This window comes from Silurus aristotelis (assembly GCF_946808225.1).
Source record: "Silurus aristotelis genome assembly, chromosome: 26".
In the NCBI taxonomy this organism is placed as follows: Eukaryota; Metazoa; Chordata; class Actinopteri; order Siluriformes; family Siluridae; genus Silurus; species Silurus aristotelis.
Window position 1 is genome coordinate 5185871 of NC_139599.1, and position 26761 is coordinate 5212631.

The following is a 26761-nucleotide window of genomic DNA, read 5'->3' on the forward strand; positions in this document are numbered from 1 at the left end:
ATAAACGTGATTGGACACTAGCCACGCCCCCTCGCTGTTAAGCCCCGCCTCCACCTGTACACGGTGAGCGGAAGCAAAGATGGCGGTGTTTCTGTAACGCAGGGTGACGGAGGATCAACGTCAACACGCAGAAATAACAAGAAAACAGACTTTACAGCTTCACGTCGAATTAAGGACATAATGCGTATTTAGTTACAGTTGTTGAAGTGTATCTGTTTGTAACGCCGTGTATTTCCGATATTGTGTTACATTAATAATGACAGAGCAATAACAACACAGGACAGGAGGAGGGCAGGAAGGCAGGAGTGCCGGAGACGAGATTTGGGTTGTTTTTGGGTTTCCAAAATGTGTTTCAGGTAACGTGACATTATTTGTGGTATTTTTAGTTTTTATAAATATAAAATATCCTTCGAATGCAGTGTCATTGTGCTTTTGAACGCTGTTCTCGTGACACTCGTATGCTGACACGTAGGCTGCTGCTGCTTCTGCTGCCGCCTTGAACACTGGACCTACTTTCCTTGAAGGGATTTTTATCAGATATATTCTTAAAAATAAATATATAAAGATACGAATTATTTATAGAGTCAAACATCAACGTTTCGGTTGCTATTCCGTGTCACTATTTTGGGTTTGCTTATTTAAAAAACCAGGTGGCTTTTCCTACAGTATATGGAGTCTATTATTTGTGGCTCAAACGTTATAAAACCTTTTTATAATTCATTATAACGTCGTGTGTGGCATATAACCTTAAATAATAATCTCTAAACCAGTGTAGTGCATTAGGGCCCATTTTAGCCATGCTTTTAACTTGACTAGTCCCATGAGGCGAGATTTATATGGGTCGTGCAGTCAGTGTTTTGCATAAGTGACTTCCTCAGGTCAGGTTTTCAGCCTGAAAATTCCTGTATTCATTTATTAATCTTTGCTTAAAAGTTAATCTTTGCATCGTTTTGCATTTGTTATCCCATATACAGATCAGACCCCAGACAGATCTTGGACTTGTTTTTAATTCTAAGTCATATCAGACAAAACCTGTAATAAATCAATGTTCCTCTGTTTTCCTTTGAAGTGTATTATGCATTGCAATAACAGGACCAGTTAACAGTAAGATGGTGACGGTGTTGTGTTTGCACGGACGTGCTGATCCGATGGTTCTTCTTGTGATAGGGAGAGTGTGCTGTATTTGTATGTGCATGCAAAACCTGGGGTAGGGAGAGTAAGAACGAGTGAAGTACACTCGCACAAGTAACCACAAGGAATACTGGAGCCGACATTCCTATCATGTGCCGAATAGCAGAGTGGCACAGCTGCAGGAGACAGCTGCAGGTTCATACAACAGTATTAGTGCACTGCAGATTTTTCTAGTTTAGGTGTTGCAAGAGCAAAAACAGTGGCGGTCACGAGCGGAACGTGACGCAAGGTGAGGGGTTTGAGTCTTTTCTGAAACCACAACAAACAACGAGTCTTTATTTTATCAAAAACAAAGGGATAGATCTTTCTTATATTGAAATTAGATAAATACAAACAGAAGATTTAGTGATTATAAAGATGAGGAACTCTCTGGGTTCTTCCACATCCTCAAAATATTCCAGTAGCTGACTTCAAATTGCCTGTAGATATGAAAGTGTGTATTATTGGTTTGTTGCTTATAGATAGGTGTCCCATTTATTATATTCCCATCTCAAATCTAGTGTTCCTGTGGCAGGATTCAGCCGCTACCCAAGATAAAGCAATTAATAAAGATGAATGAGTAAATGATAAAAAAATCTGTTTTAAAAACTCCTATCACTTCATCATGACATTCATTCATTCATAGTAGTCTGTGAGATATATTAGGCAGCAAGTGAACATTTTCTCCTCAAAGTTGACGTGTTAGAAACAGGAAAAATGGGCAAGCGTAAGGATTTGAAAGAGTTAGACGGCTAGACGACTGCAGCTCTTGTGAGATGTTCCTGGTCTGCAGTAATCAGTATCTATCAAAAGTGTTCCAAGGAAGGAACAGTGGTGAACCGGCGACAGGGTCACGAGCAGCCGAGGCTCATTGATGTAGTGAGGAGCGTAGGCTGGATCATGTGGTCCGATCCAACAGACGAGCTTCTGTAGCTCAAATTGCTTAAGAACTTAATGCTGGTTCTGATATAAAGGTGTCAGAATACACAGTGCATCGCAGTTTGTTGCATATAGGGCTGCTTAGCCACAGACTGATCAGCATTAAGTATTAGGTGGTCATAATGTTTTGTCTGTAAATCAAAATTTGTGTTGTTGCAAATGCAGTCAGTAAATCGAAGCTTTGTAAAACTTGGTGAATAAGAAACTATTAGCTCAGAGAACTGTAGCTTGACCGGAAAATGTCATAAATCATAAATTTCTTCCGCACCACAGGTAATCACTTCCTGAGTTCCTTTATTTTTCCGTTGCAATGTCGTCCACCGCAACCGTCCCAGCACTTGACAACCTCTCCGTGTCCTCACTGCTGTCTGGGGAGCTGGAGGATGGGAATGAGGGCGAGGACGGTGAGCTGGGTGACCTGGAAGTGAACCCTTACGATAGTTTGCCCTTCTCTTCGCGTTATTACGCGCTGCTGGAGGAACGACGGACTCTGCCCATCTGGGGACTGAAGTATAATTTGCTTGAGCTTCTGGAGACTCATAGCATGGTGGTGTTGAGTGGAGAGGCCGGCCTGGGCAAGAGCACACAAGTAAGAAGCTCTGAACTTCTCTTGACCAAACTTGTTAGGTTATTAATAAATATTTACAGTAATTACAGTAATAGCACTAGAAAACATTTCGACTGTGACCTTTTTTTTAAACTTTAACCCTCATACACGAGTGTGTGTGTGTGTGTGTGTGTGTGTAGGTGCCCCAGTGGTGTGTGGAGTACGCTCTCTCTCTGCAGTTTACACAGGGCCTAGTTTGTTGCTGTCAGCCATACTCAGAAGCAGCTTGCAGCTTAGCCATTCGTGTCGCGGATGAGATGGACCTGAGTCTGGGGCTTGAAGTTGGTTACAGGATCCCTCACGATGACGGCTGCACACCAGACACTTTACTACGGTAGGCTAGGACCCCTAAATACGCAGCATACACAACACACACATCCCTACTTTTTACATGCCTTTGTACAATGCACATACCATATTTGGTTAATTGTGGGTGTATCCTAATTAAACTAAGTATTAATATGCAAATAAACATGGTTACATGTACATACACTCATAAGCTGCTTCTGCATGTTTGTTGAATTCTATTGAAATGAACACATTGATATTTCCTTTTTATTACTTTTGATTTTGTTCACAAATATATTTTTTCTCTTTTATGGTAACTTTTTCGACCCCCAGTTTTGTCACGGACACACTGCTTCTGGAGGAGATGATGTCGGACCCTCTGCTGAGGCGCTATGGCGTTCTGGTGTTGGACGAGGCTCAGGAACGCACCGTGGCCAGTGACGTGCTCCTGGGTCTGCTGCGTGATGTGTGCCGGCAGCGTACAGAGCTCCGCGTGGTGGTTCTCGCAACTCCTCCAGTGGCTAATACCATAGCTGATTTCCTGGGCGAGGAAGTGCCTCACCTCAAAGCCCCCCCTGCACCAGGCCGGGCTGCTGCAGAAACGCTGTACAGAGACCAACCAGCTGGCAGAGAGCCGGCCACTGCTGCATGCCACATGGTCCTGGATCTCCACCGACGAGGAGAGGAAGGAGATATACTTGTCTTCCTGCCCAGTGCACAGGTAATAAATTGACATGTACACATTTATCAATTGCTTAGTTCAGAAGAAAGGTCTTCACTGTAAATCATTCGCTATTGTATCGCATCTGCCATGGTTTTCAGTGTATCGTGTGTCCTGATTGCTTTTTTCTCGCTTACTATCTTTGTAAAGAGTGCTTATTCGAATTAGTACAGCTTTTCTGGACGGTCAGATCAGTCCATTATACTGATATATACTGATAAAACCTCTGTCATTATCTAAGCACTTCCAGCCTGCTTCTTCACTTGATGTTCTTTGTTGTTTGCACATTTTGTATAAGCTCTAAAGACTGTTGTAAATAAAAAATTCTATGAGATCAGATCTCTCTCGTGATAATCTTAACATTGCTATTGAGCCAGAGCGCTATGTGTTAGTGTGAGTGAATGGACTTCCTCCTTCTTGTGTGTTCTGAAATGTATCTGTTTTAGTGGCTTGAATTACGTACACTTTTATGTTCTTTGTATGCTTTGACAAATGGCTTTGACAAAGAATCAAATGAACAGTAAAGGAATTTAACGAGCACAGTATTCATAATTTCCACAGGTAAATCATAAAAAAAAACTATTCAACTACTCAAATCAACATGGGCATGGATGCTTTATGCAAATGCATGTTTATTTGTGAAACCTTGTAGCACATCCTTCCCAGCTCAGTCCCTCTGCTTTGCCATTCGCTACAAATCCTTTTCTCCTTTCTTAGTGTCCAACTTCTCATACAGCTCATACATATGCCTTTTCCTTTGCTTTAGAGACATCCCGCTTCACCTGCAGTCACATCACCTTGCACTCCTGCCTACTTTTCTCATCTCTCTGCCTATCCAAAGCAGTACAGATTTACTGTCCTCTGAAAAAAACTCAACATACAGCCATTATTGTCAACATAGCTGGCACCAAAAAGTGAGTACACCCTAAGTGAACAGGACCGACCTCTATCTCGCACTGCCTAAATCCTCCTGGGTATGGAATTCACCAGAGCTGCATAGGTTGTTGCTGGGATCCTCTTCCACTCCACCATAATGACATAGAGCTGCTGGATGTTAGACACATTGCACGATGTTAATAAACCATGATAAACATCCAGTGGTCAGTATGAGAGAATTGTACTCAAAGCACCAAACTGCTTTAATACAAGAGACACAAATTTGTATGGTGCTTTCATGCAGACAAAAACATGAACATGATGAATAGGACATGTGGCTTTGCATGCGACATGCAGCTGTTATCAATTAGGGTGTACTCACTTTTGTTGCCAGCTATTTAGACAATGGCTGTATGTCGAGTTATTTTTAGACGACAGTAAATCTGTACTGCTACATAAGATGCACATTTAGTACTTTAAAATATATCCAAGTTTTATTTCTATAGTATTGTCCTTATAAAATGAAGAATGAAATGTGAGGGGTGTATTTACTTTTTGTATCAAGATACCAAATGTGTTTGTTTTTTATCTTACCTGATCTTATGACATTTTTGGGTCAATTCCTCATTCTTGTTATTACTTATTTAATCACTTATTTAGTCTCTCCTTCAGTCAAGTACACTTTTTCTCTTTCAGCAGCATTGTATCTGCCGAATAGATCAGGTGTTGGACACTTAGATCACTTACGTTTGCTCGAGTTTCTCTGTATTCATAAATGGGTGTTGGTGTATTTCTAGATCACCTGCTTTTCCCAGAGGAATATCAACATGCTCATGCCCAAGAAATCATTAAAGCATCTGTTCATGTGACTGGCACACTCATACACATGCACTCATATAGCTACACCTTTTGTCAATATTTTTTTTACAGCACAGCCCTTTTCCTTATCCTAGCTTTCATTTCAGCAATGCCTTGCTGTGAGTTGCTGTATAGACTTCCAGCTTAATCTTGCTGAATTAAAGATGAATTCACGTTTTGAGGACACATACATTTGAAAGCAAACACTCACGTTTATATTTTAGATTAGGGATACGGTATATCCTAAAGGATTTTGAATCAGTTATCCTAACAGATGTGCCATTCATATGCATTCAGTCCTCATTACTTGATTTCTATACAGCAAATTGTGTATGTGAAATTAAAATATCTGCCGACATCTTTATTTCTTAATTTTTTTCCCCCAACATCTGCAGGACATCAGTGATTGTTCGGCTCTGTTGGAGAAGGAGTGTGTAGCTCTGAGCCCACAGCTGGGCGCGCTGCAGGTTCTGCCGCTCCACCTGAGCCTCGATGCAGCCGCTCTGTACGTTTACACGCCAGACGGAGATGACAGCCAGGCTGAAACAAAAGAAGACAACAAGGCTGGACCGTGTTTAAAACGCAGGGTCATCCTTTCAGACGCTCTGGGAGAAGCCTCGTTCTCTTTGCCCTGCATTCGTTACGTCATCGATACAGGATTGGAACTCAAAACGGTACGTGTTTATTCATAGGAGTCTTTGATGGATTTCAAAGCCATTTTATTATTCACTACATTTTTATATGTTAGTCAATTCATATTTTCTGTTTTCTATCCAAGCAATAGTATACTGTAAATGTTTTTACACACAGTGTTCATATAATATTCACACACGATTATATATACACTAAGATTAAGGCTGCATCAACACTAATCCGGATACATTTATAACGGCGTCTTCGAATTTCTTTTTTTTCAAACATGCTTTCTTTTAACAAAAACATCCAGGTGTACAATCCCCAGATTCGAGCTGACTCCCAAGTCCAGCGGCCAATCAGCAAACACCAAGCTGACGCCCGCTCTCAGAGGGTGAACAGCACATTGCCAGGTGAGGCTTTCTCATAGAAGTACCGCATCCAGAAGTCTAGTAATGATTAACTTATACTCTTTATTGCCTTGCCCAGTGGTAGACTGAGACCTGGGATGCGGTAAATTATTGAATCATATAAAAATCAAAAGGGCGGCACTTGTCTGCACTAAACTCAGAACAATTTATTTACATTGTGTACAGTAGAGCAAAAAGAACAGTATTAACACGAGGCTGAGATTTGTGAACCACCAAGCTGAGTGCACTTAACTCTCTCTTTTAGGAGTATGTTTTCGTCTCTACCCCCAATCCCTTTATGAAAAGGAAATGCCTGAATCTCGGTGTCCCGGAGTAGCCGAGGCTAACCTGAGCCACCTGGTCCTCTTTCTCAAAAGACTGGACATCGCCGACATGGGCCAGTGCAAGTTCCTGGATCGGCCAGGTCAGACCACTTTACCTTTTTTAGACTGGCAGTTACTCATAGTTATAACTGATAGATCTAATTACTATATAGATTCTTTTTAGTCTTTCCAGGGTTTTCTGCAGGGTATAAAAAAAAAAGTCTCAAATAAAAAAATCGACATTTTAGGCCTTAAAAACTATATGGATCTATGAAACTGATCATTTGATACCTATCTTGATTTTGTTTACAAATCAGTGCATCTATTTTGGGGGGAATTTTGTAAGGTAATTAATGCCTATGATAATTGTGTCTGCAGCACCAGAGGCACTGATGCAGGCTCTTGAGGACTTGGATTACCTGGCTGCTCTAGACGATGATGGCAACCTGTCGGAGGTGGGCATCATCATGTCCGAGCTTCCTCTGGAGCCACCACTGGCCAGAGCCCTTATCGCAGCCTGCGAGTTTGACTGCGTCAGTGAACTTTTGACCATCGCTGCGATGCTTACAGGTCAGGAGCAAGTCTTTCCAACTAAATGCATGCATATACATATATATACACACAACACAAGTTACATTTAAACCATATTTTCAGCAGTTTTCTGTACTTAAACAGGATTACATGTAATGGCATTTACTTCTTATTTTGATTGTTTTATTTCAGTTAAAGAACAATTTAATCTTCTTCACACGTTGTTGCTTTGTTTCCTGGATACCACCAGAGTAAACAAACCACTTTTTTCTTTTCACAGCTCCACCATGCTTTGCGACACCTCCAACCAATAAAGAGGAAGCAGCGTTAGCTCATAGACGCACACTTTTGCACCAAGATGGAGACCATTTGACCCTTATTAACATCTACAATGCCTACCTACAGCGTGAGTCATAGCAAAACATCCACAGGTTCATTTTAGTGAAAGTTTTATACAGTATCATAACCAGGGATGATTTCCAGTGAGGGCCCAAGAGAGCCCTTTAGATGTTGGATTTTGGTATTTGACAATCTTTGTCTAAACTTCCAAGGCATAAGCACATTTTTGAAAGTTTGTTGGGCTGTCAGAAAGCTGGCAATCATTATAGATATGGGTCTCAGTACAGTGAACTGCATTTATATACAGATTTATCTCAAATAAAACAAGTTATGCGTCTGTATGTGAACCTATTTAAAGAAAATACTAGCTAAAAGTGGTGCCTTATGCTGTGAGCAAATATGTTGATATGATATCATTTGCTAATTTAGGACCACCCAAATTTCCAAATAGAAATTCCATATGCAAGTGGTAGTTTTTTAGTTTTTCCGTGTTACGTGCTCTAGTCAAACCCAGCATTTGTGGACAGCTTGGGGCTATACTGGTGTAACAGCTTGCTTTTTTGTGTTTCATAATAGACAACGAGGACGAAGCCTGGTGTAACACTAACTTCCTGAATGCCACTTCACTGCGATTGGCTGTGGCTATAAGGGCGGAGCTACTCGAGGTGATGCAGCGAATTGAATTGCCTGTTTCACCGCCTGGTTTTGGCTGCCAGGACAATACTACTAATATAAAACGGGCTCTCATCTCCGGGTTCTTCCTTAAGGTAACATGGGTCATTAAAAATGCTTTAAAGCGCTTTAAAGTTCTCTCGTGTTTATTAGTTATAGAGCCTTGAACTTCCTCCTTCCTCAGGTTGCCCATGATGTGGATGGCTCAGGGAATTACTTACTGTTGACACACAGACATGTGGCTCACCTACACCCCTTCTCCTCTTACTTGAGCCGACGGCCACAGCCCAACCCCCCCAGCTGGGTCCTCTATCACGACTTCACTATCTCTCATGACAACTGCATCTGCATCGTCTCTGCAGTTCATCCGCACATGTAAGGGTTTAATGGTCTGCTTGGGTCTACTGCAGAGGTTCCCAAGGATGGTCTTGGAGAATCCCTCCAGTCCTGCACAGTTTAGGGTCAACCATCAACATATACAGTGCATCCGAAAAGTACACAGTGATTTAATTTTCAAACATTTTGTTATGTTATAGCCTTATTCCAAAATGGATTCAATAAATTTTTTTCTTATAAATGTTTCAAACAATACCCCATAATGACAACGTGAAAGAAGTTTTTTTTAAATGTTTTGCTCATTTATTACAAATGAAAATAATTACATGTATTCACAGCCTTTGCGGATCATCCCATAGTGTATAATATAGACCTCTCCGTGCAGCAAGTAGACTTACATGTAAAAAGAAACACGTGGTGTCAGTGATTTGCCTCTAGAGGCTGCTCTCGTAATGACAGCGAACCGCAAGCCGGAAAAACTATCAATATAGATTTAGTTCCAACAGCTATCTCTGCCATTATCCTCAAAACTGATTAATCCACCAACCTCTATCTGTTATAACTTTAATTCTTTCCCTGCAGGTTGGTAGAACTAGCCCCACAGTACTATTTGGAGAACCTTCCCCCCAGCGAAGGCAGAGACCTATTAATGGACATCAGACAGAGTGTTTTCCCACCAGAGGAGCAGGAGAACGGCGAGGCTGAACATGAGCGATCTGGAGAGCATCGAGACCATCACAGTACAGAGATGTGTGTTCTGCAGTGATACACTCAGGGGTACACCAGAACCTCAAGTTGCACTTCGGGATTTTCTGAGCCGAATATTTTACACGTAAAAAAAAAAAATAAAATAGATTTAGCGGGTTTGGGTTTGGTGTAGCACATAAAAGCAAGCGCTGAGCAGAATTCAGCTGTAGCTATAACGAATCAGAAATGCACAATTTCAGCTTTTACACAGCACAGAATCTGCACAGATTCAACTTCAGTTAGTTTCTTTTATTTTTGCTATGACGTGCTTGCCTTAGACCAGACAAGCTCATGTGATGTCTACTGGATCCTGTTTATGCAGGAAAAACGGCACAGATTCAAATACTGGAAACACATCGAGCAATAATAAGCATGATGTCAAGACCTGAGCTCTTTCTACACCTAAATCACAATATTTATAAATCTTCTAATGGATGGTTTAAACTTCGAACACATTTTACAAACACACTACATTTATTGAGACGAGAATTTCAGCTTCATCAGATCTTATAATGTTTTAATCCAGACTGTATATTTTGCTCTCTATTGTCTTTTTGTGAACAGATGAAACGCAAGTCTTTCCCCTGTCCTCTTTAAATGGATGTATAAAGTATTTTAATTAGAATAATAATTCAGGATAACCTGAGCCTCGAGATCCTTTTCTGGATTCTCCTCAGGGTTGTTTACACAAACCCTTTTGTTGGACGATGCTTCCGTTTTATTGCCGAAGGATGTTTTTTTTTTTCCATACTAAGTACTCTTTGTAGTTCGTTTTTATCTTTTTCTGAACAAACCCACGGCTACTTTAGTTAATTTATCGAGGTTCAGTGTGTAAATTATAGGTGTAAATACTTATTCACTCAAAGAACACAGCACAACTAAATCTGTGCTCTATAGACAAGCTGTTTCTCTCTCTCACTCTCTCTCTCTCTCTCCTCAGCATCTTGTACACAAACCTGCTCATGAAGTAGATGTAGAAATAAAACTTTTTGGGACATGTAATAAAAACACCACATTTCTGCTGTTCACAGTCGATGGGATTCTTTTGATCTTGCAAAGAACATCATTATTATTGTTTTAATGTAAAGTGAAAGTAACGTTTACTCTCAATCATTGCAGCTCTGATAGACAACCGTTCAAATGAGCATTTATCCATTTTCAGGAATCAGCATCCAGAAAATTCACCCTGGATTACACTTTAGTCCATTATACACACTTACACACACTTGTTGAGTTAACATCATCTATTCACTTTCTGGCCTGTTTTTCGGAGAGTTGGTAGGAATATGCACAGAAACTCACTATGAACACACTAACCGAAAATCTTCAAATCAATTCATTTCTTCCTTTTTTTATTTAGAAGCTTTCTAAACACCCACTTGCTATCAATTTGCTAAAAGTCGCTGCTGTCTATCACTCTAGACCAGGGGGCACCAGGTAGCCCGCAAGGACCACATGAGTAGCCCGTGGGCCTTTTCTAAAAATAGCTGTTTCCTACTTTGTTAAATCATTGTTGATAATTATTATGAGAAAATTTGGATTTGTGTGTATGCAGTTTGCACTACATTATTATTAGTATCCCATTGATAAGACCATTGATGCTCCACCAGAACAGGTTCATTTTGGGCTACTGTTACTGTTTTTAGCTCACCAATATATTTGATATCTACAATCACTGTATATGAGTCTTGTTTCATTGTGACGCACCAAGAATTACTGGTACCCTTAACAAACTGTGTTTTCTAATACATATCACATTTACATTTAAGTTTACAGCATTTAGCAGATGCACATCCACAGTGACGTACAAATATATATAAAAATAATCGAATCCTTATAATGTGGTAGAGCAGAAACCGACAAGAACCTGTCACATTATTAAAATGTGAGGAAAAGGGCAGTTACTAGTCTGTGGTTACCACGAGGTTGTGATCAGTGGCTGAAGGGGAGATCAGAGATCTGGCAAAGTCTTTGGTTTTTTTTTCACACAAGCCTCAAGATTACAAGGGATTTTACATCTGCGGCATCACTTATAACATCAGCTCAGACACTGGGTAAAGGATGTCTTGGTTTTTTTCAGAGAAAGACAGAAACACACATTGAGAGTTTTAAATCATTATCTTTATTTCAGCCATCCATGTGGTTCATGAACCAGAGATCAACACAAAATATTTTCCAGAGTGGCCTGTTTTATCCTAAGCAAACAAACATTACCGGAACCTTCATCAGAGTTATGGATCCACGAAGGAGTAAGGGTTATCAAAAGCTAAACATCTAATAGCATTTTCATTAAGATTCAATTGCCTTGGAATAAACGGATGAATGAAGGAATGAATGCTTTGGTCAGGGATATAATCATTTTTGAATTAATACAGCTCAAATATAATATTAACACCTCCCCGGACACTCATATGGATGTTTGTGTTTCTTCTAAAGTTCTGAACACTCATATATAATACTGAGGAAATGTGTAAACAATGCGAATCAAAGAAATCCGATTTATAATAATAATAAAAAAATAAAAAAAATGTAGTAAATTAAATTGAATACTCAGTGGTTTGGTGGTTCTGTGATGTGGTGGTGAAATCCGATTTTCTAGTCATTGTGGAAATCTATTAAGAAAAACGTCTTTCTTTAAAACTGTACTAAATTCAGGTAATCATGTAAATATGCTCTACATTGTGAAATACTTTATGGCTTTATGACTATTTAGGATTTTCCCAAAAATCTTTCATGTGGAATATTAGAATTATAAAGTATACAGTATGTCAGTGCAAAAGTTTTCACATTCCTGAATAAATCTTATTCCCTTGAAGGGGAAAAAAAATACATTCCTACCATCAACTATCATCTGCAGACTCATCAGGGAAACATATTTAAATATAAACAGGAAACATATTTAAAGAAATGTTAAGATTTTTTTTCTTAGTGTTCTCTAATGGTCCTATTTCTCTTATCCTTCCCTACTTATATCTTCGCTCTAAAATTGTCCCTAACCTGAACATTCTAGACACGTTCTTTCTCAGGGCATGTGCGTGGAAAAAAAAAATCTAATCTTGCAAAAAGGAAAGTGTTGCTCCCTCTGGTAAGAGGATTGTGTGTGCATAAATTTGCTTATGTCCTAGTATCCTGTGTGTGTCCCAGTGTGTGTTATTGCAATGTCACAGTCCAGTCGGTCCCTGCATTGACGCCAGGTTTTCGCAGTGTTAACACTGATGCAGCAGAATCGAAATCAAACTCCAAAGCAGATTCGGCACCATCTAGGAAAAATCATGGACAGTAGTGCATTTTAACAAGCTGGATTTTAGCTGTATATATGTATATATTTTTTACATTAATAAGCCAGTCATTGCGTCTTTGGAAATTAATGCTTATGTAAAATGTAGTCACTAGAGGGCGACCGATTCATCGTTTCTTTTTTTTTTTTTGCTGATCATTCGGCACCGATAGTTGATTGTTGGAACTATTGGCTATCTGCAAAAATCCATACTGATAGTTTTTCCGGGCTACGTCTATAGGTGGAGTGGCTGAGAACATCCGCTGTCATTATACAGTACGACAGCGGCATCTAGAGGCGAATCACTGACGCTATGTTCTGTTTGTTTTGATACGTGAGACTTCACGATCAGTATCAGTAAAATCCATTATCCACTATCGGTCGACTTTTAGTAATCACTTACTCTAATGTTGAATGTCAGTCTTGTCAAACTCTTAACCAGCTGTTGCACATGGAAGCCCATCATATTATTAACATTATCTAACATAGCTATTAACTCTTCATCAACATTTCCCAAAACAGTATTTTACTTATCCATGAATGTTAAGCGTAAATCCATTAAAATGTGTCCCGCTTCATTTTCCAGATGTTGTACATTGGAAAATATGTGACCGCATTTCCTAAGGCATATTTTTGAACAAAGCTCTTGATAGGATCATAAAACAACACAAAAAATGGTTAAACCCCTAAACACACTCACCTGCAGTCTTCAGGGAGGCTGAAGATGGAGGACTGGCTCCAATTATTATCACCCTCTCGATCCATGCTGCTGTGGTGAAATTTGAGTCTGGAGCCAGATTACTGAGGAGCAAAAGATTAACTCATAATGGGAGAAAGAAAGATAGAAAGAAAGAAGATCTTATGCAAACGAAACCCTCCAGATGGGATGGAAGAGTTCAAAGAACAACAAAATGATCAGTCCATAATTCCAACACTGGAATTGGAACCCACCAACACTGACAAGCAAAAGAGCAAACAAAATGGAAGGAACAAAACTACAACAATACAACAGTTCAAACTACAACAACGTAAACAGAAAAGAAAAATGAAGTACTAACAACTATTGATGTATACAAGTGGAGGAAGGTGCACACAGGTGGACTATGTTCTATGTAGGAGAGGCAACCTGAAGGAGATTGGAGACTGTAAGGTGTTAGCAGGGGACAGTGTAGCTAGACAGCATCGGATGGTGGTCTGTAGGATGGTTTTGGAGGCGAAGAAGAAGAGAAGGAGAGTGAGGACTGAAAGAAGAATAGGATGGTGGAAACTGAAGGAGGAAGACTGCAGTGTGAGATTCAGGGAAGAGGTCAGACAGGGGCTCTGTGGTCGTGAAGAGGTGCTGGAGAGCATGAGGAGAAAAAGGTTGGTGAAACAGAATTGGGATTGGCAGAGTGATGAGAATAGTAGGCAGGAGAACACGGAGATGGGTCAGCAAAGAGAGATGTGGCTAAAGCCAAGGAAAAGGCGTATGAGGAGCTGTAGGAGAAGTTGAACACTAAGGAAGGAGAAAAGGACTGTGGCAACCCCTAATGGGAGTTAGTTAATTGCTGAACTGCCGCCATCGTCAAAAATCCATACTGATTGTTTTTCCGGCCTCCGCTGTCATTACAAGAGCAGCCTCTATCAGAATCACTGATGCCACATGTTTATTAATTATATAATTAAACTTATATATTATATATATATATATATATATATATATATATATATATATATATATATATAATATATTATTCCCTTTAGCACATTTTCATGATTCAGTACTGTTTTCTTTTTATTTATTTTTTGTAATAAAGTTCAGTATTATTTTACAGTGTTTGTTTTAAATTCAGTATTCATTTTAAAAACTATCGGTTGAATAATCATTTATCAGCAAGCACGATCCAACCTACCTATCGTATCGGTAATATCCAATGTTTGTGGTAAAAAAAAAAATTAAAAAAAATTAAAATCTATGTAATGTTGTGTAATCTCAAAATATCTGCAAATTTATTTTAGCGTAAAAATTACAGCGATCTAAAAGTTTGGAGGACATTATATTCGTATGCGGACAAAAAAGAAACACACCTGGATGTAAGCACATTATCAGCGAAATGCAGTCGCCTGTGGATAAACTGCTTTTCTTGCTCAAATTTGAAGGTGTGGAAATCATCAATGTAGAGCTCTCCTTCAGCAGTACCCTAGATAGAAACCAAGAGAAAACTTTTTTTTTTGCTTCCATTGGTTATATCTGAAGTGATTACATTTTTACCCTCATATTTCAATCAATCACATATGCAGCAAGCTACAAGTCTGCATCTCTGGAGTCACATTTATTTTTATTTAACATTAGAGCACTCTTCCAGTGAGCCTACCTGAGCACTCAGTGTCACGTAGAGGGTGTAGGGGTCATTCTCCATCGAGGAGGAGGATCTCCTGATACGGTCCTTCCTGCAGATGATGGCACCACCACGCTGGAACACAGGGATCTAGGGAAAAGTTAAAAGGTTTCCGGTATACACAAGACACACAATCAGAAAATCATATTCATTCCAAGAGCGGCCTCTAGAGGCGAGTCACTGATATAACGCGCTGTTTGTTTTTACACTCGAGACTGCACGCTGCATGGAGAGCGGTATATTAGATTTATTATTTATTAATTATATAATTAAACTTATTTATATAAATATTACATATTTATTTCCTTTAGCACATTTTCATGATTCAGTGCTGTTCTTTTTATTTATTTCAGTAATAAAGTTCAGCACCATTTTACATGGTGTGTTATATTTGTTTGTTTTGTAACCAATTTAATCATTCTAATTTAAATGATTAAAATTAAAAAATCATCATTTGATCATTTGGTTATCGGAAATCACGATTCAATCTAGCTATCTGTATCGGTAAAATCCACTATCGGTCAACCTTTGAACTTAGTGTAGTATTATGTTGAAAAGTATTATGTAAAAAAAACTAACAAAGGCACTGCATTGTTCTACTTACAGAGCTCATGGTGACTGGAATGTGGAGATTCTGAGCCCCTGGGTGTTTTTGGAATGTGTGAACATCGTACCAAACCTGTTAAAAAATAAAAATAAATAAACAAATAAAAAATGCTTAAAATAATTAAGTATAAATACAGGATCATTAGTGGTATTAAACATGAACAGCTGGTAATGGGGGCACTAATAGAAATAGAAAAAATAGGCACATTGTTGACTAATCTAGCTCTGTATCCTTTCTACAAGTTTTTGTATGCATGCTGTGAGGTCGAAGTCAATTGATCATAAACTAAATATTCTAATTCATCTAAATACAATTTACAATCCTTTTTATAATTCTCTTCTAGTTGGTTGTAAGATGACATATAACAGGACCCACGAGTCAAAAAATTAAGTCAAACAAGTGCTAAGTGTTTTAAAAAGATGTTCAACACAGGAAAATTGTAAATAAATGTCCTAATATGAGCATAATAATATATATAATTAAAGTAGCAATTATAAAGTACAAATCTACAGTATCCAAGTGAGAAGTGAAATCATTCACTGAAGCAAGGGTTAAATTTAGGCATAAAAATGTTGAATTTTAATTAGATTATCATATTAGTTCCATGCACCTCTCCTTTCCCAGGCAGGTAAGCTGTGATGCTCTTCGCACCTTCGTCAGTAACAGGATGGACGAGCAGATCTTTACCTGTCAAAAATGACACGTGAGGTCTTTAATAAAAAGATCAAATCTATCACCATAAGTTTCAAATCTGGTACAGTTTGTTTTCACTCACCAATTAAATATTCATCCTCAATGGCAAATGTGGCTTGTTCCTCAGGAAAGTCCACCCACAAAGGCCTGGGTGTGACCGAAGCGATGCAGAGAAAAACGTACAAAGATGTATGAAGTTGAACATATATATGTGTTCCAATCAAACATTAGGACTATAAAATTCCATACTACAGAAATACCAAAAAAAAAAAACATTAGTGGTACTGAGTACCAACAATAAAGATTTCCCAAATAGTGTGGGGCAAATATTGTCCATGTCCAAAGCTGTACTTATGTGTCAGAATAGCATGCCAACCATAACTAGGTCACTATTAGTCTATTATTATTGTCATACTGCAGTGTTTAGTGTTATAGAATAACATTTAAAATGCCATGCCCATGTGCTAAATAGTGAAACAACTCAGAGTAGAGAGACCCACCTCATGACAGGCTGTCCGGTTTGATAAGCATGATAGAAGAGCTGGTACCAGTAGGGTAGTAGGGTGTATCTTTGGCGTATCGCTTCTCTGATCAGAGCTGTGTTTTCTGGCCCAAAGAGCCAGGGTTCACGCCGTGGGGTGTCCAAGTGGGCATGACCACGAAAGAACGGTTGATACGCACCGGCCTGGTACCAACGCACCAACAACTCAGCACTCGGATGTTTAAAGAAACCACCGACGTCAGCTAAAGACAGTGATAAGAGCAAGTCATTTAATGTACGGCTAATCATAATATACTGTATGGAGACTGGAATTATGTTAATCCATATGAAGAACAGTAGACATCGACCGATGGATTTTACAGATACCAGTAGCTAGGATGGATCGTACTTGCTTCAATTGATTAATCGAACGATAGTTTTTAAAATGGATACTGGATATAAAACAAAACACAACAAAAATAATATTGAACCTTATTACAAAAAATAAAAAAAGTACTGATTCATTAAAATGTGCTAAATGAAATAAATATTAACATATAAATTACAGAATATAATTATATAATTGATCAATTATAAATAGAAAATATTAAATATAGCGCTCCCCGTACAGCGCGAAGTCTGACGTGTAAAAACAAACTCCATGTTGTATCAGTAATGCGCCTCGAGAAAAAACTATCGTTATGGATATTTGCAAATAGCCGATAGTTCCAGCAATCAACTGTCTGTGCTGATTAATCGGCAAAACCGATGAATCAGTCGACCTCTAAAGAACAGTAATACACTATTTATTATCATTATTTGTATTAGAATTATTAAAATGTGCTAAACTAATATGTTGTTCTTTGACATTTTACAAAAGTTTACCTGATTCCTAGCACTGATACATTTGGTAGCACTGATAAACATGCTATCTGTTAAGGAAATACATGATGAGTAGACTTCTATATTTTTTTACCTCCACAAAAGGAAATGCCCACTAATCCCAGACTCAAACACATTGGGATGGAAATCTTCAGATGGCCCCATTCAGCTGCATTGTCTCCTGTCCATACTGCCCCTGTAAAGAATAAGAGAGAATAGAAAAAAGTTATAGAAAAAATTAATAATTGAAATACATAGATTAAAAAAAAAATAATAATAAAATAAAATTTTATAAATATACCTGCCAAAACTCACCATAGCGCTGCGATCCTGCGAAAAAGGCTCTGGAGAGAACAAACGGTCTCTCGGTGCTCCCAGAGCGCCGGATCAAACCTTCAGCGGTCGCCATGTGCTATAGGTTAAAGAACACCGCAAACAGAAAGCCAGTGAGTCATAAAACCTCATTCTAGCCAACATTGCTTACGACTTTTTTGCTTCATAACAACTTATAGGATTAATGAAGCACCGTTGCTGTGCTCTAAATGGCTTATTTTATCCTGTCTATACTGCATATGGTATAGTATATAATAATCTGCATTGTTGTATTTAATATGTACAAATTATTATCAAGTCTTAACACACACACACACACACACACACACACACACACACACACACACACACACACACACACACACACACACACTTAGGGAATTTACCTCAGAATTACCTCAGACTGCTCCACCAGTATACTTTCACATCTAATGTAACCATAAAGTGCTAATTTTTAACAGGTTAAGTAAAGAAATACTGCTATAAAGTGGATGATAGAGGTTAAAATCAGCTTTAGTCTTCAATTTAGTTTGCGGTGTAAATATAGTACCCAGTGCAGCTAGCATAGATAGCTAAAAAAAATATAGTATGAAGCTATCCAGCAGTTATATATGTACTGAAGAGCTTCTGAGGAAAAAAAAATACTATCAAATGTTGATTTGTAATCAATTTAGATAAAAACAGCACACTAGCAAACTATTGACCTCTTGCTAATAATTGCTAGTTAGCATGAACTATATTAGCTGAGTGGTTAACTGCACTAGCGCATTGAAAATGTACACAGTAGAGTTGTAGTGTTTTCTTTGTAACCCACATTTTAGAGCAAGTGCAAGAAAGAAGAACATTTATTTGTCATGTACACATTATAGCACAGTAAAAATCTTTCTTCGCATATCCAAGCTTGTTAGGAAACTGGGGTCAGAGAACAGGGTCAGCCATGATACAGTGGCCCTGGAGCAGAAAGGGTCTACAGTAGCAGCTTTGGCAATGAAGAGGGTTGAACCCTGACTTTTAAACAATAACCCAAAAGATACCATTTTAAACACACCCAGTAATCTGTTTAAAATCAACATGCTTCTTGGATTTCGAACTTTCAAGCTCCAATCACTCACCCTAATATAAATAAATAGGAAGAAGCAATTCTCTCACCACATACAACCCGTAGAGGTTGTGCACATCTCTGTTCTCCCATCTGCCGAGCAGCATGTCTTTGTGCATGGTCACCTCCGGCCCATTAAACACGGACGGTTCGTTCATATCGTTCCAAGTATACAGGTTCTCCATGGAACCCTGGCCAGTGAAACATTAATCCTTTTTCAAGGCTGATATTCACATTTCATTGCATATAATTATATTCCTGCAGCATGCGGTATAATATAGTTTTCAGGAAAGAGGAGCAGAACCAAGCTCAGAATACAAGGCTAATGTTAACCCTTAAAGATTGAATATGGCATTCTTACCTCATATTTGTCATAGGCAAACTGGCTGGCCCACCAGGCTCTCATCTCTGGGTTGGTGAAATCAGGATATCCAGCGCTTCCTGGATAAAAAAAAAAAAAAGCCATTAAAACACACAACAGCCTGAAATGAGCATTGCTACAAAATATAAAATCAAGTAAAATAAAAAAAATAAAAAATCAATTAGCTTGAAAAGTGTAGCATTCGGCAAGAGTCCCAAGTGTAATTTTTGGCGGGCAATTATTATTATTATTTTTTTTAAATGAGAACTCAAAACATAACACACGTGAGATTAGGCCTCGTTTTAAAATGTAATAATGACATAAAACAATTACTATTGCTGTTTTGCACTGTTTTTTGTTTACATTTTGTTATTTACAAGGTACACTCCTGTACTTAGTTCTCTCCTACACACTGCACTGTTAAATATACAGCAGGTTTACTGGGGGCGTTATTTTGTGTTTTGTGTATTTGTCCGACACTGTCTTGTGTCGTCTTTGCACTGTCTGTCTTGCACTGTTTGCACCAGGTTGCAAATGATGCACTTTATGTAGCGAGGACATTCACTAGTCCTTAGCCCTGTGTTTTCTGTTATATAGCTTTATGTTGTTAAATGTAGCACCAGGGTTCTGAAGGAACGTTGTCTCATTTCGCTGTGTACTGCGTCAGCTATATATGGTTGAAAGGACAATAAAAGCTTCTTGACTTGACTTCTTGACTTTAAAAAAATAGAAAAATACATAAAGAAGAAAAAAACTAAATCACATGGTCTCGCATTTATACAAAGTACAGCTGTACAAGAGGACACTTCTTTATATTGTGAAGAAACATCCAAGAGAAGAGCCTGGTTTGTGCTCTATTCAAGAGAAGAACCATTGACCACACAAATGAAAGTGATCTAACCAACCTGGCCAGCACCAGCCTTCATAATCTGCTCCGTCTTTGTTCTTGACATAAAAGTTCTTGGCGCGTATTTCGTTGTAAATCTGGTAACCACTGTCCACTTTGATGTGAGGGTCTACGATTGTGACCATCTGAGGAAACATCATTATTCATATATTATCCTTCTCTAAAATCTCATTGGTCTAATGGCGATGTAATATGAATGTTGATTATATATACTGCCAAATGTATGTCAGAAATGCATGCCAAGGCAAACTCGTGCCCACACACCTTGCGTCTCTTTTCCATGAGCCCTTGGAGCATTTCTTTGGGCTGTGGAAACTTTTGTGGGTCCCAGGTGAAGTAGCGTTTGCCATCGGTGTGCTCAATGTCCAACCAGATGAAGTCATAAGGGATGTCGTGCTCATCGAAGCCTTGATCGACTGCTTTAACATCTTCCTGATCGTTGTAGTTCCAGCGACACTGATGGTATCCAAGAGTGGACAGAGGAGGGAAGGCCTGAGTGCCTAGAACAGAAAGGAGCAGAGATTACTGTGTGTTTTTACTAACAGCTCCATACACACATACGAGAGTATACACACAGGCAGTGTGTGTATTTGTTAGAAATTTGCATATTGTGTGTGTTTGTGGATGTGGGTTTTTTTTTTTGTTTTAATGTTATGTAATGTATCTACACTATCTGTATTTCTTCAAATAATCATATTCATGTTCAGATTCGAATGCAAATTGGGTGTTAACTGGAAACACGTTTGAAAAAAAATTTTTTTTTTTATTATAGATGTGTGCAGGAAAGTTTTTCCCCCTGCTCTCACAGCTACTATTTCTTCTGTGTGTGTGTATGTTTGAGTACCTGTCAGTGAGGCATATTGCATAAAAACGTCACTTGGGGTCGGTCCAAGCATGAATAAAACATCGATGATGCCACTCTCAGAAATCCAGCGCACGTCCGTCTGCGGGACTTCACTCGAACCCGGGACAAAGTCCGCCATCTTACCGAACATAGTCTGCAACATTTACACACACACCAGTATTCAATTGCACATTATATTTACTGTCCTGCATGAGTTTTAAGAAACACACAGCCCTGGTGTCTCACCAATGTGCTGGAGCTGATGTCCACCCAGGTCTCGGCTGCATTCAGCCAGAAGACACCCATGGTGCGCTGAGCATTGTGGGATATGAGCACAGGCACGGAGCCATACAAGGCCATGGGGTTGTGCAGCTCGTACTGGAACACGTCCAGGTTATAAAGCCGATATGGGTCACTCCCCCTGAGAGAACACGAAGGAGCGAACACATTTAATCAACCTGAAGATGCTTCGTTCTCCTATACTTGTAGTGTGTAAGACAGACGAACACTTACTCTGTTGGTTTCAGTTTTAGAGTGTCTGCGTGCTCGGGAATGCCGTAAACATGTTCCACACCCGGAAATGAGAAGTCTAGACTAATGGATGTTGGACCTGAACGAGCAGAAAATGAAGAGCTTGTTTGCATTAATGTGTAAGATAATAAATTAGTATTTGTAGTAACCGCATCTGAGCGAGTACCATTAGGCTTTGAATCAGTGTGGGTTTTAAATGTTTCCTCCCACATGCCAGGCTTCACTTCCTCTTCTCCATCTTCAGCCTGAAATAAATAAACATTTAATAGATAGCTATTTAACAGACTGACATACAGACAGACAGATACAAAAATGGATGGATTGATGGATGGATGGATGGATGGATGGATGGATGGATGGATGGATGGATGGATGGATGGATGGATGGATGGATGGATGGATGGATGGATGGATGGATGGATGGATGGATGGATGGATGGATGGATAGATAGATAGATAGATAGATAGATAGATAGATAGATAGATAGATAGATAGATAGATAGATAGATAGATAGATAGATAGATAGATAGATAGATAGATAGTTCTCTTCTGTCAGGGATAGATGGATGGATGGAAGGATGGCTGGATGGATAGATAGACAGACAGACAGACAGACGGACAGACAGACAGACGGACAGACAGACAGACGGACAGACAGACAGACAGATTTTTGTACCTTATCACCTGCATTCTCTGATCCACCAGCTCTATCTGTGTCTTGTTTACTGAAACACACACTTGTAATGAATGCCATGATTAAAAAAAATTTAATAAAAGCTCATATTTTTATTATTAAACTCATACTATTTATACACCAGTGATTACAAACAGCATCATATAATTCAGGCCCCAGTTACACCCTGGATGTGCATGCCATTGTTCCTCTTAATGTCTGATTTGTCCATGTACAACTACGAGGTTTTCAACTATAAAATCTAAATGCACGGTACAAATTGAACAAGTTAACCAGACTGAAAAAGAAATCTTCAGAGATGCACATGATCAGAACACGATCAGAAAAGACACAGGAAAGACTTTACCTAGAGAACGCGCTCTTGATCGAGTCCCACATGCTACCGAATGTGCTTGTTATTTTATGAGAGATGCTGGAGAGAAAGAAAATAGAGAGAGAGAGAAAGAAAGAAAGAATCCAAGAAAGGTATAAAGGAAAAATAACAGAAAAGGAGAAAAAAGTGGAGAAAGTTGATGAAACTTTATAATAAGGCAAATATTTTGTATACCATCAATTCATCAGGAGGATAACAAGAAAAATGCAAGAAACAAATTGGGGTCGAATTACCATTGAAACTTGACTCCCCCCCAGACAAAAGTTATGCAAAATAAATTGTGGATATAGAGTGTGATTATGGTGGTAACTCACGTGTCTTTGCGCAGGCGCAGGTGCTCGAAGGCCAGCAGGCCACGGGAATTGAGGGACAGCAGCACCTGAGGACCCTCTACGATGTCGAGGCGGAAGGGCCGTGCGCTGACGATCAGCCGCTGTTCGTCCACACCCAGAGAGAGCACCACGCCGTTCTCGTCCCGAGTCACCACCGTCATCCTAAAACCACACAAAAAGAGCAGAAAGTCCAACAACGGTTCACTGTTCATTAGGATCTTCAGCCACACCTCACTCTACTCACGGTTTGGTCGGAGGATCGGCGATGAGGACGTCCTGGACCTCGTAACGAGGCCTGAGTGGCTTCAGCTCGTTGATTTTAACCCGTGTCATGTTGCCCTGCAGCCTGTACAGCTCCAAGAGCAAACGCACCTACACACACACCCCAAAATTATTTCTGTTTATATTCACCACCTTCTTTACAATAAAAAAAAATCTATATAACTGATATAATAGTACAAACTTACTGGCCACTTTAAAAGATACACCTACAGCAGAGCAACGCAATACTCTAAAAACAGGTCTGTCATTCGTGCTCAAATATCAGAACAATCAAAACCATAAATGTTTGGAGTCAAATGGCTCATACCCTGTAATTTTATTCCATACACAGCACTCTTTAGAATTTAAGCAAAATGGTATGGGGAAGAAAATTCCAAAACCCAACTCCCCTCAACCTCTACCTCCTCTAATTTATACAATATTATGTAATACACCTGCAAATTTATTTTTTCCACCTTCTTAACTAACTGGAAAATCACTGCACTATATCTAATTCTGTCATGGCCCAATCTGTTTTGTCTTCTATGCTTGGTCATTTAGCTGTAATCATGTTTGTATTTGTCTATATCATGTTTCAGTCCAGAATTGCTGTGCAGTGCCTCTATATAATTGTACACTGTTGGTTTACTCTAAACCGGAAACAAACGAGTTGGTTGATTGCTGGAACTATCGGCAAAAATCCATACCGATAGTTTTTCCTGTCCGCTGTCATTACAAGAGCGGCCTCTAGAGGCGAATAACTGACGCCTAGTGCCATTTGCTTTGACACGTGAAACTGAGCGCTGCACGGAGAGCGCTATATTTAGAATTGATATTTATAGAATGTGCAGGTGTTGCTAATAAAGTGAAAGCACATACAGATTATAGGTATTACGGTGTATAAGGAACGTATAAGTGCACTGACCTTGTTATTATCGTTAATGAGCTGCAGGGTAATTCTGGAATCGCTGAGCTCTAAGGTATCTAGCAAAGCTCGGTAGGGAGACTGACCAGGCTTCAGCTCCCTTTGACGCCTAGACACACACACACACACACACACACACACACACGTACCACATCACATGTTTTTACTTTTAGGTTTTCATTTTGACACTTCTTTTTTTCGCACTCACTTGCAGAATGCGCTCTGCTCACATGTCTTGAAGTTGCCACGATCGACGGCCTCAGCACTAAACAGCACCAGCACCAGTAGCACTAGTAGCGCTCGTCCCATCCTGTACAACGTGAAAAAATAAGATTAGATTAGATTAGAACCAACTTTATTGCCTATGCACGTGTTACAGTACAAGGCAACGAAATACATCTAACCAGATGTGCATTGGTAGCAGTGTAAAATATTTACACATGTACAGGTTGCTAAGGCTATGATATATGATAGATGTCAGGAATAATGATAATGAATTAATACTATGATATGAATAATATTAATAAATCAATAAACAGTACACAAAAAGGGGATTAAAACAGGGTTTCTGGAGGTGTCACCAAGTAAAATTTAAGACTTTTTAAGACCATTAAGAATGAAATTAAGACCAATATCACAACATCAAAAACACACAAATACACTGTTAAAAACTGGCCTTAATCAAGTTCCAAATTAATTTGTTATTCAAGCCAAGTAAAGTTCTTCATAAGTAAAAAAAAAAAACACAAGACAAGACCTGTTTAAAATGATTTAACACATAGAACACCTTAAATGTAAGACTTTTTAAGGCCTCAAATTTTTAAGATTGCAGACTTTTTTAAACTCCACAGAAACCCTGTATATACAATGAGTACAATGGTCAAGTGCTTACATGCTTGATGTGATTACAATCACAAAATTGACAGAATATGGCAATACGTGGTTGAATTTGTCATTTGCTGAGACATTTGATGCACATTTTTTCCAATGCCATAACCTTAGAACTATTTACTTGTACTTTTCAATAATGTCCACACATCTCTGCACTGCTATAGCATTCATATATATTCACTGTACATATGTTAATATATATACATAACATGCTGTACCTATACTACATGTTTATCTGCACTTGTCTATTTGCACAATTGCTACTTTTTGCAGTTCTGGGAGATGCGAAACTGCATTTTGTTGCTGTGTACCTGTACTATGCAATGACAATCAAGATCCATCCATCCATCCATCCATCCATCCAGCTACTATTTAAGTAGCTTTTTCATATATCTATACTTTTCTAAAGTATTTCTATTCAGGGAGAGGTTTACTTTAACTTCACTACATTTCAAAGACAACTATCTGACTTTTTACTCAATTACATTTTGCAATATCAGTCGTTCACTATTATTCAAGTGGATATAAACTTAAACACACAGTAAGCCACCAATCAGTGTAGAGCGTGTGCACTGTTTTGAACTTGTTTTGATTGCAGCTTGGTGGTTTGAACTCATCACAAACATACAGTTCAGCATCAGTTCAACAGCAAGTAAAACTTTTAGAGAGGAATTAATGATGGAAGAAACTCCTGACTCGAATTTGCCACAACATCAGTGGCCTTATTTAGTTTTTTTTGAAGTAGTTGAAAAGGTTTTGGGCTCATGATAATAATAATAAAAAAAAAGGATAGTCCATTAGACCACAATATAAAGTATACATAATAAAGATGTTGATGATGATGATGACGAAGTAAAACAATAACCAACAGTGAAAACCTGCACATACTATACCCAATTGAATCATTTGCATAATCATTTAAATGTCAATTGATGACAGAAGCAACACTACAACTATTTATTAGCATGTTTGCTTAGACCTTAGACTAAGTAAAAAAATTATCATGTTACAGATGTCTTACTTAGCATTAGCGCAGACAGCTAGCTAGCTCGCTTGACCATCTAGTGTTATGTCAACGTCTATTGTTAAACAACCGGAAACAAAACAAGCTATACCTTAACTTTAAAAGCACGTGAAAGAAATTAAGGAGATTTTAATATATATATTATAATAAAAGCGGTATATTTTAGTATTATTATTTTTTTACTTGTTGACAGATTATAAATATAACCCTACTAAAATGCTCACAATGACAGTACCTGTCAGTGGAAGGCGCCATATTTGTAGCCATGAACTTTGACCCCAGATTATTAAATTTTTTTTTTAACAAGCAAGAATTAGACTTTATATATATTTTCAAAACTTTTCTTTAAGGGTCATAATGTGGTTGAAATAAAACTCGTTTTAAATGTATAAGGTTTGATTTTTTTATATAAATTA

General features: G+C 38.6%; 2 protein-coding genes across 5 annotated transcripts; one reads left to right on the plus strand and one right to left on the minus strand.

Moving 5' to 3' along the window:
* The first annotated feature begins 47 nt into the window (after positions 1 to 47).
* Positions 48 to 10476, plus strand: dqx1 (DEAQ box RNA-dependent ATPase 1). 2 transcript variants are annotated; one of them, XM_083531586.1, is made up of 12 exons: positions 48 to 356; positions 2383 to 2698; positions 2857 to 3050; positions 3338 to 3725; positions 5855 to 6133; positions 6406 to 6505; positions 6768 to 6926; positions 7204 to 7395; positions 7637 to 7762; positions 8272 to 8462; positions 8552 to 8742; positions 9286 to 10476. In XM_083531586.1, the coding sequence occupies exons 2-12, from the start codon at positions 2420 to 2422 to the stop codon at positions 9467 to 9469; spliced, it is 2283 nt and encodes a 760-aa protein (XP_083387712.1). In that variant the 5' UTR covers positions 48 to 356; positions 2383 to 2419; the 3' UTR covers positions 9470 to 10476. The 2 variants fall into 2 exon arrangements, with proteins under 2 accessions (XP_083387712.1, XP_083387713.1); XM_083531587.1 differs by lacking the exon at positions 48 to 356 and adding an exon at positions 1706 to 1969 and having other exon boundaries at positions 2145 to 2698.
* Positions 10477 to 11553: 1077 nt separating this feature from the next.
* LOC310720704 (neutral alpha-glucosidase AB-like) lies at positions 11554 to 26692 on the minus strand. Of its 3 annotated transcripts, none has more exons than XM_083531581.1 (25): positions 26581 to 26692; positions 24639 to 24740; positions 24431 to 24539; positions 23489 to 23616; positions 23227 to 23406; positions 22886 to 22951; positions 22522 to 22570; positions 22010 to 22088; positions 21826 to 21922; positions 21559 to 21733; positions 21313 to 21466; positions 20733 to 20968; positions 20467 to 20593; positions 19562 to 19641; positions 19251 to 19391; positions 18084 to 18180; positions 17863 to 17964; positions 16906 to 17149; positions 16488 to 16552; positions 16323 to 16399; positions 15710 to 15784; positions 15082 to 15195; positions 14795 to 14907; positions 13428 to 13528; positions 11554 to 12710 (listed from the first exon to the last, which is right to left on the minus strand). In XM_083531581.1, the coding sequence occupies exons 1-25, from the start codon at positions 26610 to 26612 to the stop codon at positions 12601 to 12603; spliced, it is 2853 nt and encodes a 950-aa protein (XP_083387707.1). In that variant the 5' UTR covers positions 26613 to 26692; the 3' UTR covers positions 11554 to 12600. The 3 variants fall into 3 exon arrangements, with proteins under 3 accessions (XP_083387707.1, XP_083387708.1, XP_083387709.1); XM_083531582.1 differs by lacking the exon at positions 26581 to 26692 and adding an exon at positions 26343 to 26572; XM_083531583.1 differs by lacking the exon at positions 22886 to 22951.
* Between the last annotated feature and the right edge of the window lie 69 nt (positions 26693 to 26761).

Excerpts from the sequence above, each read along its gene's own strand:
- dqx1 (XM_083531586.1), top strand. The coding sequence starts at position 2,420 with ATGTCGTCCACCGCAACCGTCCCAGCACTTGACAACCTCTCCGTGTCC. Across the intron at positions 7,396-7,636 it reads CATCGCTGCGATGCTTACAG|CTCCACCATGCTTTGCGACA; the intron begins GTCAGGAGCAAG and ends TTCTTTTCACAG. Across the intron at positions 8,463-8,551 it reads TCTCCGGGTTCTTCCTTAAG|GTTGCCCATGATGTGGATGG; the intron begins GTAACATGGGTC and ends CTCCTTCCTCAG.
- LOC310720704 (XM_083531581.1), bottom strand. The coding sequence starts at position 26,612 with ATGGCTACAAATATGGCGCCTTCCACTGACAG. Across the intron at positions 21,923-22,009 it reads CACTGATTCAAAGCCTAATG|GTCCAACATCCATTAGTCTA; the intron begins GTACTCGCTCAG and ends CTGCTCGTTCAG. Across the intron at positions 17,150-17,862 it reads GGGCATTTCCTTTTGTGGAG|CTGACGTCGGTGGTTTCTTT; the intron begins GTAAAAAAATAT and ends CACTGTCTTTAG.